Source organism: Rattus norvegicus, chromosome 1 (genome assembly GCF_036323735.1).
Source record: "Rattus norvegicus strain BN/NHsdMcwi chromosome 1, GRCr8, whole genome shotgun sequence".
Lineage (NCBI taxonomy): Eukaryota > Metazoa > Chordata > Mammalia > Rodentia > Muridae > Rattus > Rattus norvegicus.
In genome coordinates this window covers 161,598,405-161,613,004 of record NC_086019.1, presented here as the reverse complement: position 1 = coordinate 161,613,004, position 14,600 = coordinate 161,598,405, and the positions used below count along the sequence as shown (strand labels likewise).

Here is a 14,600-nt window from a genome sequence, read left to right as displayed (position 1 = left end):
ATTTATAAGTTCTTAGGCTAAGAGATAGGCCATCTAAATGGATTTCTTCCACAGCACCTCACATGAGTCATTTAATCAGCACTGAGCTTAAGTCCTAGATGTTCTGTCATTATGGAGTTCTCATAATAAAAAGCCAAAGCAAACATGAGTAGTGTTTCAGAGTATCATCGGATGGCGATCACTGTTCAATGATGCTAAATCAAAAGGCAAAGCTGCAGACTGGGAAAAGTGCAGAAGGAGGGAAGTGTGGCTATTCTAAAATGTGGGCACCTCAAAGGAAGTTAAAAGAGAAATCACTACCAGTATCCGGCACTCTTAATGTCCAGCATATTAATAGCACTAATGTATATTTATAAACTCTCTCAGGTCTTTCAGGATTATCAAAGATGCTGGAGAGGCTGGCCACTGCATATTCAAGACAAAAGAAAGTATCTTTGGCAATCTGCTGTTTCCTAAGAAACTGGGATAATTTATTTTATTCTGAAAGTGAAATGTACTAATTCTATATAACTTCGTAGCCTATCTGTATAGAAACCGGTAAGTAAACCAAGGTTAGACTGGTATAAACACCAATTACCTGGAAAACTTTAGGAATAGCTGAAAAAACAAACACCACATCTCTTTAGTCATACAGAAAGTAGTCAAAACAGGTGGTTCAGCTGGACATAGTAGCACATGTCTGTTGTAATCTTATCACTGGGAGAGTGAGGCAGGAGGATCTCTATGAATCAAAGCCACCCTGGATTTCACTGTAAGATTCAGTCTCAAAACATGAGAGGGGGGAAAAAGTAGTTCAATGACTACATCAGCACTAGTCTATGGACCCCTCCCTACATATCAGACTCCTAGCCGTAGTGCCACTACCTCCTTACTTTCTGCCACCCCTTATCTGAATGAATCATATAGCCTTCAAGATCCCCACAGACTCACAGATTTTGTGTGTTCTGGGCGTGGAGCAATCACTGGAGGTGGGGTAGCATCGTCATCATCATCTTCATCTTCTGACACTGGTGGCACTGCTGGGGTCTCAGACACAGTCTTCACATTCTATGCAGAAAGAACAAAATCAACTGGTCCAGTGGACATAGAACTCCAGATCCCAGGTCTGCTAGTTCTTTAGAAGGTTCTCAATTCTGATACCCCTTATGAAAACTCATCAACCAAGGCCTTTGGGCAGTCAGCTGTCTCAGTCAGCTTCCTTCTCTTTTAGCCATCACTATCCGCTCACTTTGGAAGCTTCCTTTTCCCACCTAAAGACTAAAGAATAATAAGCCAGCTTATAGTTTCCTTACCTGCCTTATACAATCAAATACTCAAAGCCATGTTCAGTTTCTACTTATTCTATGAATTTTACTCTTTATTAAGAACAGAAAATAAGTGTAAAGAAGAAAATTAAAAGTATTTAATTTCCTATAGTTTATCACTGTAATTGTTTGTTCTTCTTAATATAGTAACTTGAAGTCTAAATAGCATTCCTGACTTCCTTCTTCCAAACCCCTGAACCTATTATGTCATAGGTATGAATGTGGCAAGTCCAGCCTCAGTCAAGGTGCAGACATTAAGATCTTTCATTCTAAAAAGGTCTGTCAATGGTTTCTCCCCAGGCTAGATGCTCTTTCACTAAGCTTCAATCCTATGTCGGAATGAACTTTCCTAGTATCACTAGTTAGATTCGCTAATGATCTGCAGCAACTTGATTTTCCCATGCAAACTGTACTAAAGCTAAACAAAATAACCAGACTCAAGGTAAGTGGCACTAAGACATGAGCAGCGGTTTTTGTTATGGTTTTAGTGTGACCAGAAAGGCAATATGGATTTCTCAGATAAACTGACATAAATTTCACATATTTGCCTCGAACACTGTGATAGATTCTGTTATCAAAGGCATGAAAATGAAAAAAGATGGCCCAAGTTCTAAAGTAGGTCACCATCACAAGACAGAGCCAGAGGGTGAGGACTCCTCCCGCCTACCATCTGAAGCTCCTGAGAAAGGAAAACCAAGAGTCCCAACGACATGTGACAAACTGAAGAATTCAGAAAGACTAAACATTTGATATACTAAGGAAATTGCAATTTCATACATAATAAAAATGGATCATAATACAGCACAAAACTTACAAATCTGACAGTATCAAGCATATAAGCATATAAGCACCTAGTTGTGATGACCATAGGCAATAGGTCATCTTCTTGATCTAAAATGTTATCATGAAGAATGTGAAGGAAGAGTTACGTAATTTGAGGGGAAAAGAAGGAGAAAAGAGGGGAAAGGAGGAGGTGGGAAGGAGAGTGACAAGGTTACATAGTAAGATGCCATCTCAAGAAAAAAAAAACTGTCAAAGAAACAGTGGAAACCAGAAGGCAATAGGATGATATATTCTAAGAGCTAAAAATTTTAAAACTTACCAATCACGAAATCTATATACAATAAAACTGTCTTTTAAAAATGGAGATAAGGGCTGGAGAAATGTATCCACAAGTAAGGGTATCTGCCACAAAGCCCAGCAACCTGAGCTTGCTCTCAGGGACCCAAAGGGTGGAAGGAAAGAACCATCTCCTGGGAACTGTCCCGACTACCACCCCCTACACATATCCACATGGGCATGTGCACACATCCCCAACATAAATAAAAATAAAGAAATAAACATTTTTAATGAAGACAAACACACTTTCAGTTAAAAAAAAAAACAAGCCAGAAAATATTTGTTAGCATATCTTACTTGCAACTAATGCTATATATAAAAAAATTCCACTAGACTGAAAAGAAATAACATCAAATGGTAACTCAAATCCACCAGTTAAAATAAGGAGCAGAGGAAATAAGAAGTAAATAAATAAGAAATATTCTACAAATATACATTTTTAAATTTCTTGTTGTTCTTTTTTATTATATAATATATAACAGGTATTATATAAACATCCAATAATATATAATACATATCATACATGTATTATATATTGTAATATAATAGATATTACATTATATATGTTAATATTACATAGAATGTAGCACATCAATATATTGATATAATATACAACCTGTTATATGTAATATTAATATATGTTATATATACACACATATAATATATATACATATAGTCATTTGTTTAAGACAGGTCTCTCTATATATAGCTCTAGAACTGTTCTAGAACTTGCTATGTAGACCAAGGTAACTTCGAACTTACAGAGATCTGCCTGATTGTTTCCTAATTGCTAGGATTAAAGGTGCCCAACAAATCTTGTTATTCTCTTTTATAAACAAAGACTGTATAAAGCAAAATCTACAATATTGCATTGTTGGGCTTCTAATATATAGAGTGTATTCCTTTAAAGAAGTATATTTAAGTATATATAAATGAAAGGCAACAGAGTTCAAAGAAGAGGTAAAGAAGGGCAGACTTTATTACGGGATCTTAGTTAACATTAATCTGAATTCTAAAGAAAATTAAGTACAGTACAATAATTAAAATATATAATGTAATTCCCAGAGTAACAACAAAAAATCATTTTGATTACACTGAATTATTTAGTATAGAGGACTTTTGTGCCACAGACTATATGTGGAAGTCAGAGGACAATCTTTAAGAATTTGCTTTTTCTTTCCACCATGTAGGTCCTGGGAATTGAACTTAGGTCCCAATGCTTTAATGGCAAATGACTAAGCCATCTTCATAGCTTTAAGAAATATAATAATACAAGTACTTATTTAAGGGATTGGAAGATAGCTCCCTGGGGAAAGTACTTACTGCACAAACCAAGAATCAGAGGTATAAAAAGGTAGTCTCCTAGCCAGGGTTTTCACTGCTGTGATAAAACACCATTACCAAAGTGACTTGGGGAGAAAAGGGTTTATTTACTTGGCTTACACTTCAAATTATTGTTCATTACCAAAGGAAATCTGGACAAGAACTCAAACTGGGCAGGAGCTGATGCACAGGCCATAGAGGGGTGCTGCTTACTGGCTGAGTCAGCCTTCTTATAGAACCCAGAACCTTCAGCCCAAGGAAGGCATCATCCACCAGTGCAATGGACTGGGCTATTTGGTTCCTTTAAAAGCCCAGTTGTTATATGCACGTTTTTTGTTTTAATCCTAGGTCTGGGATATGGGGTTGATTCAAATTGTCCACAACTGTTAACTATGATTGCCGTGTGCTCTTGGGGGCTAGGGGTGGGTGGGTGGGGTGATCCTTGCCAGCTGCAGATAGTTTAATTCTGGGGACTCTGGAGAGGGTGTGATGTAAGAGCCCTGAGAAGGGTGGGAGGTATGCCAAGAAGTAGGCAGCTGCTGCTTCCTCCGGCTGCTCCTGCTTGCTGTTGCTGCAGTTAGATGAGAAGCTGGAGGTTTCCTGATGATGAAGATTGGGCTAGCCCCAAGAAACAAGAAGTCCCTAATCAGCTGGACGTAGTGTAATGAGGTCTATGCCCTTTCCCTCTAACCTTCTTTCCCTCCTACCTAGTGTTGGGGAATTGGAAGGGAATGAGGTGGGGTAAGTGTAGAGAAGGGAGAGTGGTAAGAGAACCTGGTAAAAGAGGTAAAACAAATATGCCACACTGGGTCCTCTCTCATAAGTCACTGATTAAGAAAATGCCTCTGAAAGGCATTTTCTCCATTGAGGATCTTTGACTCCAATGACTCTAGCTTATGTCAAGTTGACCTAAAACAAACCAGCACAGTCAGGAGTGTCTTGCTGCATCCAGACATGTCTTCTTGTATCTCTAACACCAGAACTATAGGGTGAATCCAGGGGGCTTGCTAAACATCCAGTCTAACACTAACATTGAGCTCCATGGTTAATAAGAGACCCTCTCTCATAAATGTGGAGAGTGACAGGAGAAAACTGGCATCAACCGCTGGCTTCCACATGAACATGCAGGGATGAACATACTACATATGCACACACACTAAAAAAATTTTTTTCAACACAAAGCAGTAGAGGAGGAATTAAAATAAAGTCAAGATTCACATGAAAAACTGGAAGCAAATGGAAAAAAATCCAAACATAATAATTCTGTTAAATATCAAGTCAATTGCCACACTATAAACATGTTTCCTACGTTAAGTTTAAAGCAAAACAACCAGAAAATATGTACATAAAAACAATAGTTATAAAAGAGTGCAGTGGGTTATAGAAGCTAAAGCAAACATTTTATAGACACATCAGCATGTGGAGATGTACCGCAATGGTAGAGCACTTGCCTAGCATATGAAGGACTTAATCCCAGTTTAATCCCAGCAGAGAGAGAAAATGAAAGGGGCGAAGAGACAGACAGGCAGGTGGGTGGGCGGGCATTCAGTCACTCAGACAGACACACAGACAGAGATACAAAAATACTACTAGCATCAAGAAGGTCATTTCATAATGTGTAAGAAGTAAAAACAATTGAAATAATAATTTTATAAACAAAATCATACAACATATGATTATAAAATATTTATGTAAAAAGTTATCTTATGTAAAGCAAGAAATGACATGTTGAAGGCAAGAAATAATTATATTGTACACAGAGATTTTAATTATTCTTAGGGATTCCATTTCTTTCCTCTCAATAATTAGGAACCTAAAAGAAGAGACAGAAAACACATTCAATTTGACCTTCACACCCCATCCAGTATATGCAAAAGAAACATTCAACCACACGAGTCACTATTCCCACAGCAGAAATGCTGGGCCATGAAAACACATCTCGATAAATTTGAAAGAAATAAAGTTATCAACAGCAGGTAAGAAACTTGTCTAGAAACCCAATAGAAATGGCCAATAAAAAGATGCTCAAAGCCATTACTCATCTGGACAGGCAAATAAAACCACAATAAGATATTACTTCACATGTACCAAGATGACTATAATCAGGAGAGAGAAAACAAGAGGGGGTAATTAGAACCCTCATAATTGCTGGTGGGAATGAAAAATGAGGACAAGCCGTGGGAAACAGTTTGGTAACTACTCTTGTAGTCAGAACTTTATCAACAAAGAAAACTGACAAGATTCTTCCCTGGGTCTGACCTAGAACCCTAAAGAAAAATTCTAAAAAGAAAATATGAAGGGTTTTTCTAAATGATCTGGACTGTATTTAAATGCCTTATCCCCCATATGGGAAGAATTAGAAGGTGTGGCCTTGTTGACAGAAGACAGGTTTTGAGGCTTCAAAAGCCGAGTGCCATTACCTATATATTCTCTGCTTCCTGTGTGTAAATGTGAGCTCTCAGCTGCTGCTCCAGTGCCCACCCACCTTCGGATGCCATACCCACCCCCCTGCCATGGTGGTCATGGACGCCTATCTCTCTGTAAGCCCCCAAATAAACCCTTCTTCTATAAGTTGGCTTGGCTATGGAGCTGTATAACAGCAGAAAGAGAAAAGTAACTAATGCACTATCCTATCATGATGCTCACCAATAAAAAGTCTCAATTACGGAGGTGGTTCTGAAATGATGAATTACTGAAATCATTGACCTTAAATTGAGCTTAAATTCTACTAAGGTTTTAGTATCTTAATCATAAATGTGAGGGGCTTCCAAAGAATTTTAAACATGAAACTAAAATAAAGGAGAAAAAAACCCCAAAACAATTAAGAAAAAGAACCACCCAGAAAACAAACAAAATGCACACCCACACACACAAACCAGGCTGAATAGGAAGGAAAAAATCAAAATAAAGTATATCATTAAGCAAATACTAATTCTAGACACAAAATACAATATTAAATTTTTAAATGAAAATACATTTGGAAATTAAACATGCAGTAGAAATAAAATTCAATATGTATAATGAAAAATGAAGAAAGCCCCCCGCCCCCATCAAAGGAATTCCAGAAAAAAGAGAACAAAGAAAATGAGGGAAGAAATAAAGAAAACAATCCAAACATATTCCCCAGTACTTGAAAGCTGGAGCATCCATGCTGAAAGAGTTCATAATAAATGTATTTGCTCCTTTCAATACCCTTGGCAGGGAAGGGAGAGGCAAAGATTAAAACAGAGACTGAAGGAACACCCATTCAGAGCCTGCCCCACATGTGGCCCATACATATACAGCCACCCAATTAGACAAGATGGATGAAGCAAAGAAGTGCAGACCGACAGGAGCCGGATGTAGATCGCTCCTGAGAGACACAGCCAGAATACAGCAAATATAGAGGCGAATGCCAGCAGCAAACCACTGAACTGAGAATAGGTCCCCTATTGAAGGAATCAGAGAAAGAACTGGAAGAGCTTGAAGGGGCTCGAGACCCCAAAAGTACAACAATGCCAAGCAACCAGAGCTTCCAGGGACTAAGCCACTACCTAAAGACTATACATGGACTGACCCTGGACTCTGACCCCATAGGTAGCAATGAATATCCTAGTAAGAGCACCAGTGGAAGGGGAAGCCCTGGGTCCTGCTAAGACTGAACCCCCAGTGAACTAGTCTATGGGGGGAGGGCGGCAATGGGGGGAGGGTTGGGAGGGGAACACCCATAAGGAAGGGGAGGAGGGAGGGGGATGTTTGCCCGGAAACCGGGAAAGGGAATAACACTCGAAATGTATATAAGAAATACTCAAGTTAATAAAAAAAAAAATTTATTTACTCCTTTCATAATAAAAGGTGAAAATGTCTATATAATCCTGAAAGTCAAGAATGTTAGTTAGGATCCTATGAGCTTTTCAGGTGACAAAAAAAAAAAAAAAACTATACAAAAAAGCAAAAATAATAACGGCTTTGGGTTTAGTAGTACTATAGGTAAATGACAAAAAAATATTTTTTCCAAATTCTGATAAAAAAATTATCAACCTAGAATTCTGTAATCAGTATTAATAAAATATGAGGAAACAGAAATAGAAACTCCAATTCCAAGATCCAAACATTAACTATTTGCTTCCTACTTACTTTCTCAAAGCCACAAGTAGATGTGCTTTACCAAATGTCAGAAGTAATAATAATAATAAAATTACAGAAAATAGAATACCAAATCAGGATTGCCAAGACAATGGTGAAGAGAAGGCTAGGAAATAGTGTTATCTATTTGATGGTTTTTAGTCCCACTGGTTTTATGAAATACAATGTAGCAAGGTGGGTAATTTTGATGGGCCCATGCCAGGATCCCTGGGAAATTACTCCATGCACAGGACCTGGTTGGTGTAAAAGAGGTTTACTGGGGGAAGGGAGAGGAGTGAGGACCAACAAAATGACAGAAGCAGACAAGTGGACATGTAGACAGGCAGACAGGAGCAGAACCATGAGGGCAGAGAAAGGGGCCACAGAGAAAGATGGAGAAGCCCAAAGAGAACGGATAGAAGGACTCTGAGAACAGAGAGAGAGCTGCCAAGTGGCCAGCAAGCACTTCTATTCTCAGCACACACCTGTCACATCTGGCCTACAGCAGGTCACGTGAGAGGGTCATGTGGTAAGGTCATGTTGTAAGCAATTGTTAGGTTCCTGAGGGCAGGCTAGCTGAATGCCTATATACTAACAACTGAACTTTTTAATGTAAATTTGGATAAAAATGATAAATTTTAAATGAATATTCTTAATCTCTGTGGGTTAATTATTATTATGCAATGTTTAACTTCTCAAAGATGATCTGTATGTTTAAACCCCCATCTTCACATGTCCAAACATGTCTTTATTTTGACAGGATCAACTGCTCATTTTATTAGGTATAGGATTTTTGACTCTATAATTTTCCTCACACCTCAAAGGATACCACTCCTTTATCTACCACTGCTAACAAGTAGTCTGATACCAATGTCTACACTGGCTCTACACTGGCTCTACACTGGCTCTACACTGGCTCTACACTGGCTCTACACTGGCTCAATTTTTTAAAGAGGCTTTTAAATTTTTCTATCTTTGGTCTCTGAATATGTGACCTGGTTATTGACAGGCCTTTCATCTGAAGACTCATGCTTTTCTTTATTTAATGAGTACACTGTCGCTGTCTTCAGACACAGTAGAGGGCATAGGCTCCCCATTACAGATGGTTGTGAGCCACCATGTCGCTGCTGGGAATTGAACTCAGGACCTCTGGAAGAGCAGCCAGTGCTCTTAACCACTGAGCCGTCTCTCCAGTCCCCTACTCATGCTTTCTTCCTCTGAGGAGCTGTTATATTTCTTTTCCTTTGAGTATGTGTGTGTCATAGTTGTTTTTTCTCTTCCTGTTCTCTAATTTGTCTTCCTAACTTGTGCTCATTGCCCCTTATTTTCAAATTCTCCACCTATTTCATTAATTTTCTGAACTTATGTGTAATTGTCCTTTAATGTTTGATTTATTATATTTTTACATTTTAAGAATGATTTAATATGTGCATTACAGAGAAGTGGTTCCTGGCAAATCTTTCTTTAGGATAACATAGGATGAAAAAGGCATATAAGGGAAGAGTTCTCCGGGTATTAAAAAGTGTGAGAACCCTCCTCTTGAGATGCAGGATTTTAAAAGTATTTTCTTCACAGGAAGGAACCCCCACCTGGCACTGTGAACCTGGTCACCAGCCCCCGGCTCAGGAGGTCACAGGCCATAGTGAAGACCTACTGCTATTGCTATCAAACTGCCTCCTAAATATTTACGTCTACACTCATGGACTAGTCTACACTCATGGACTAGTCTACACTCATGGACTAGTGCTTCTCAGCCATAACCAGACAATTCTTTCTGCAGTGGGCAAGTTAATGTAGAGACTCATAAACTGTTCAACTGCTGAGAATAAATCACCCATCAGTGAGTGCTCAGCTCGGTAACAACTGGAACTGTAGCAGAGAGGAGGTGGAAAGAATGTTAAAAGTCAGAGGGCAGGGGTTGGGGATTTAGCTCAGTGGTAGAGCGCTTGCCTACCAAGCACAAGGCCCTGGGTTCGATCCCCAGCTCCGAAAAAAAAGAAAAGAAAAAAAAAAGTCAGAGGGCAGCTGTAAAATGCTGTCTTCTAGATATGATGTACCACTTGCATTCATGGGCTCACTGTAGCTGTAGTTTCCAACACAATATCTGTACCAAAGCCAACGAGATCAATCAAACATTCTAGTCAAGCAGCACTAACTGGTCTCAGCAGGTTTTAAATACAAAAGGCAAAGACATGAAAGTGGGAGGTAGATTTTTGGGAGATCCTGGAGAGGACTGAGAAGATGGTGTTGAAAGTGAGTATGATCATGTTACATTGAATCAAAATGAAATCATCAATAAATAAAATACATCCAAAAAAGTAAATAGTATTTCCTCCAGCTGCAGGGCTGTTTCCCTGTCTTTACACCTGTGGTAGAAATCTTCTCCTAGTGTTTGTGTTCTCTCGTAGGTGCCCTAGCCGTAATCCCTACTATCATCTCCTGTACTGGAATTTCAGGCATGTGACATGTAACTGCTTCTGAACTCCTCCTAACAGGCTTTGTATCTTTTATGAATTCTTCACAATGGTTAGGTTGTGACCTGTGTTTTGTTTTGGAATACTGTCTTTCTTGAAATACATCTTTCGGCTAACAAAAGATGAGCACATGAATTCAGTTCATTACCCTGTTTCTTCCTAAAGGAACGGGAATAAGACTTGAACTTACACTAAAATGCACATCCATATATATTTTTTTATTTAAAATAGTTTATTCTAGCCAAACTCCAAAGTAATTGCACTTATTTTATATTCTGGACTCTTAATAAGCCCTTAATAAACAGGCTTTTGTTACATTACTCCTCAGACAGGAAAGCACTGCCTATTCCTTATTACCTAGCTTTACCTGACACTATGTTACACATCCTTTTTTTTTAAATTTTTTTTATCTTTATTAACTTGAGTATTTCTTATGTACATTTCGATTGTTATTCCCCTTCCCAGTTTCCGGGCCAACATCCCCCTAATCCCTCCCTCTCCCCTTCTATATGGGTGTTCCCCTCCCCATCTTTCCCCCATTACCGCCCTCCCCCCAACAATCACATTCACTGCGGGTTCAGTCTTGGCAGGACCAAGGGCTTCCCCTTCCACTGGTGCTCTTACTAGGCTATTCATTGCTACCTATGAGGTCAGAGTCCAGGGTCAGTCCATGTATGGTCTTTGGGTAGTGGCTTAGTCCCTGGAAGCTCTGGTTGCTTGGCATTTTTGTTCATATGGGGTCTCGAGCCCCTTCAAGCTCTTCCAGTTCTTTCTCTTATTCCTTCAACGGGGGTCCCATTCTCAGTTCAGTTGTTTGCTGCTGGCATTCACCTATGTATTTGCTGTATTCTGGCTGTGTCTCTCAGGAGAGAGCTACATCCAGTTCCTGTCAGCCTGCACTTCTTTGCTTCATCCATCTTATGTGATTGGGTGGCTGTATATGTATGGGCCACACGTGGGGCAGGCTCTGAATGGGTGTTCCTTCTGCCTCTGTTCTAAACTTTGCCTCTCTATTCCCTCCCAAGGGTATTCTTGTTCCCCTTTTAAAGAAGGAGTGAAGCATTCACATTTTGGTCATCCTTCTTGAGTTTCATGTGTTCTGTGCATCTAGGGTAATTCAAGCATTTGGGCTATTAGCCACTTATCAATGAGTGCATACAATGTTACACATCCTTTTTATATGTTCTGGTTTATCACGAACTTGTGAGATTAGGAGCAAAGCTGTTACCAGCACCTAAAGAACCTATCACACAATATATACATTCTCTTGTTTAAGATGGGGTCAGGGGGTTGGGGGGGGAAAAAATTAAAAAAAAAAAAAAAAGATGGGGTCAGGCTATGCAGTCCACACTAGCTTGGAACTTATAATTGTCCTCTTTCGGCCTCCTGAACAAGATTACAGATATGCACCACCATACCTGGCTGATATGAATTCTATAAATAAGAATCAGCCATAAAAATGCCATAGAATCTTAAGAGTCAGAATCTAGACACAGATAAGAGTGTTTAGAGCTGAAAGAACTCTACAAGATCATGTTAATTAAATGAGCAAACCTTTAGGACCCAGTATGTAAACTTTCTCAACTATCAGAAAGAATGAATCATAAATCAAACATGGCGCCTTTGCACATTACTTGTGCAACCTTCTCTTTTGGCTCCTATCTCCTTCACCTGCCATTAAAATTTCTCTCAAGGTCTAGGAGAGTGCACATTAATTTTTATGTTGCCTGTGCTTTGGCACAAAGAAGATGCTGAGGAAATGCTTATGAAATGAGTAAATACATGAGTGTTCTGGGGAATGGAATTTGTTTTAAGTGACTTTTACTATTAATTCAACAGGAGGGAGCAACTCACGATTTTTCTGTGCCACATTTTCTTAATTATTTCATGAATGAAATACAACAATATGTATAAAACCAATAGAGAAATCAATGATATGCTACAATGATAAAATCATATCCTTGATTACGTACAAGTAAGGAAATATAAAACAGGGACATATAAGGGAAATGCTCTCAATTACGGCTGTCCTTGACAGTGTGAGTTGTTCTACTTGTAGACACTAAACCAAGCAGGTGTTATCCTCTATGGAAGCCATATGGCATGAGCCACAGGGCCCTTCTCCCACACTAACAACAAAGCCGTTGCCTTACTGTAGTCGCCTTTATAAGACCTGTCCTATGTCCTCTGTTCCCTGACACAATGAATAACCCTAGACTGGGAGAGTCAGAAGAATCTGGTTTTTATGTGGTTTTATGTTCCAGTGCTTGTTGAGATGGAGTCTCACGTCACCCACGCCAGTCTAATTACTATGTAGCCAAGAATGACCTTGAACTCCTGATCCCACTACCTCTGCCTCCCAAGTGCTGGGAGCACAGGCTTGTACAACTGGTTTCTATCTAGGTTCTTATTGGTGAGTTATTCAGATCTGTTTATCTGTCCAGGAAATAAGGACAACAGTACCTCCTTCCCAAGGTAATTAATTATAAGGATTAATTATGTTAAAGATGAAGATCTTAACACCACGTCTGGCCACTCAGTAATAGGTAACAGCCACTCTTTTTACAAAAGTGTAAAGACACTTAACCCACAGACCACAACTCCACTTTGTTCAGGCTTTTCTTCAATAATTTACTGATCAATAATTCATTTTTCAAAGACAGTGCATCTGCAAGTACTTTCCCCATTTTTAAATCACTTCCATTTGTTGCAAATCAGCATGACTAAGAGAGCAGGGCAGAGTGGGACTCCTACGTGTACTGACATTGACCTTTCTCTAGCTCAGTCTTATCATCTATAAAACAAGGTTAGCAATCTGCTTCACTACACGCGTGAAAAATAAAAGAGATAATGAATAAAAAGGACCCGATACATTGCAGAGTACCAGACTGGTACCTTCTATACTTGCCAAGAGCACAAATGGCTCTGCCTGCTGGCAGCAGGTTTGACAGTGCTCAGTAGTGTGTTATATATTACTATTCTCCCTGTTTAAAATCCCTCTAAGCTTTTCATTAGCTTTTAGACAAAGCCAAACTCCTACGTGTCTTGGCCTACTTTACTATGCCTCCTCACCGCCAACCTCTCTTCCGGCACATTTTTACATCCAGACATATCAAACTACTAGCAGTTCCCAGAATATACATGCCTTGTGAACCTCTTTCCCCATACATATAATTTTCTATCTGAAATTTCTTCATCTACTTCTTACTCTAAGTACCTCATTCAGCATAGATGTTACCATTGAGATGCTTTCACCGACACACTCGATCTTTAACTCAATGAATGTTTAGCAAATGTCAGAATCTGCTGCGTCCCAAAGACAGAGCTACTAATAAGACAAATACGGCCCCTGACCTCGCGGGGTTTATAGCATAATGAACTGTACTGCACATGCCTTCTTATCCTTTGCAAGGCTAGGACACTGTCAAAACACCTGACAGAGAATAGAGGTTTCTGTAAATGTTTAATAAATCAATTTGCTATAAGCGCCTTCTTTTTTAATTTTCTGAAGTTCTTGGGATTGAACCTACAGCTTCTCACATGACAAGCAAGTACTCTGCCATTCACCTGGACCCTCGGCCATCTTTTAACTTTTTGTTTTGAGATCATTTCTGAAGTAGTTCCAGCAGGTCTTGAACTCACTTTACACAGCTACAGCCCAAGTGGGACTTAAACTTTCATTCTCCTGCCTCAGACTGTCAAGTAGCTGGGATTACAGGCTTGGCCGCCAAGCCTGGCTATAAACAGTTCTCTGTAAGAGACAATAGCCCATATATAAAACAATATTCTCCCATATATCACAGCTTATTTATTATGACCTTCTTAAAGATATCAGTATCTCATTTCTTATTCATATTTCCATGAAAAAAGCAACTTCTAAAACAAAGGACACAGGAGGACTTTTTAAGGTCTTCTAGGTATACTTCCCAGCCAATTCTTCAATGATTCCTTTAACAATCCTTTAAGTTACAGAATACCACTATAGCCTCAGAGGGCACAATGAATGTTCTTAAATAAATAGAATCTACTCCCTCCAGATAAGGACCTTACTGATGAGAGAAAGGAGATTCCTCCTAAATTCAGTTGTCGGGAAACACATCCAGGTAAGGAAGAATGTATCATTCTCATTTTACTGATGAAAAATCTCAACCACAGAAAGACAAACTGGATCTCTAATGTTCAAACCTACAAAGGAAACAGACTAAAAGCTACATCTCAGGCCGCAAGGTTGGAATTTCTACAGCGTTGTAAAGCTGGAAGAAACATACGGTCAAAT

At 39.1% G+C, this 14,600-nt stretch overlaps 1 protein-coding gene and 1 non-coding gene across 10 annotated transcripts in view; one reads left to right on the top strand and one right to left on the bottom strand.

Annotated features, from left to right (window-relative positions):
• The window catches only part of Pak1 (p21 (RAC1) activated kinase 1), a 115,225-nt gene that overhangs the window by 24,619 nt on the left and 76,006 nt on the right, over window positions 1-14,600 (bottom strand). For all 9 annotated transcript variants that reach the window (XM_063287516.1, XM_063287517.1, XM_039109396.1 and 6 more), the window contains one exon: window positions 931-1,047. In XM_063287516.1, the coding sequence (XP_063143586.1) occupies window positions 931-1,047 (117 nt within the window). The remainder of the gene's footprint in view (window positions 1-930; window positions 1,048-14,600) is intronic.
• Trnag-acc7 (transfer RNA glycine (anticodon ACC) 7) lies at window positions 9,768-9,842 on the top strand. The gene has a single exon. It is a non-coding gene; the product is annotated as a tRNA-Gly (tRNA).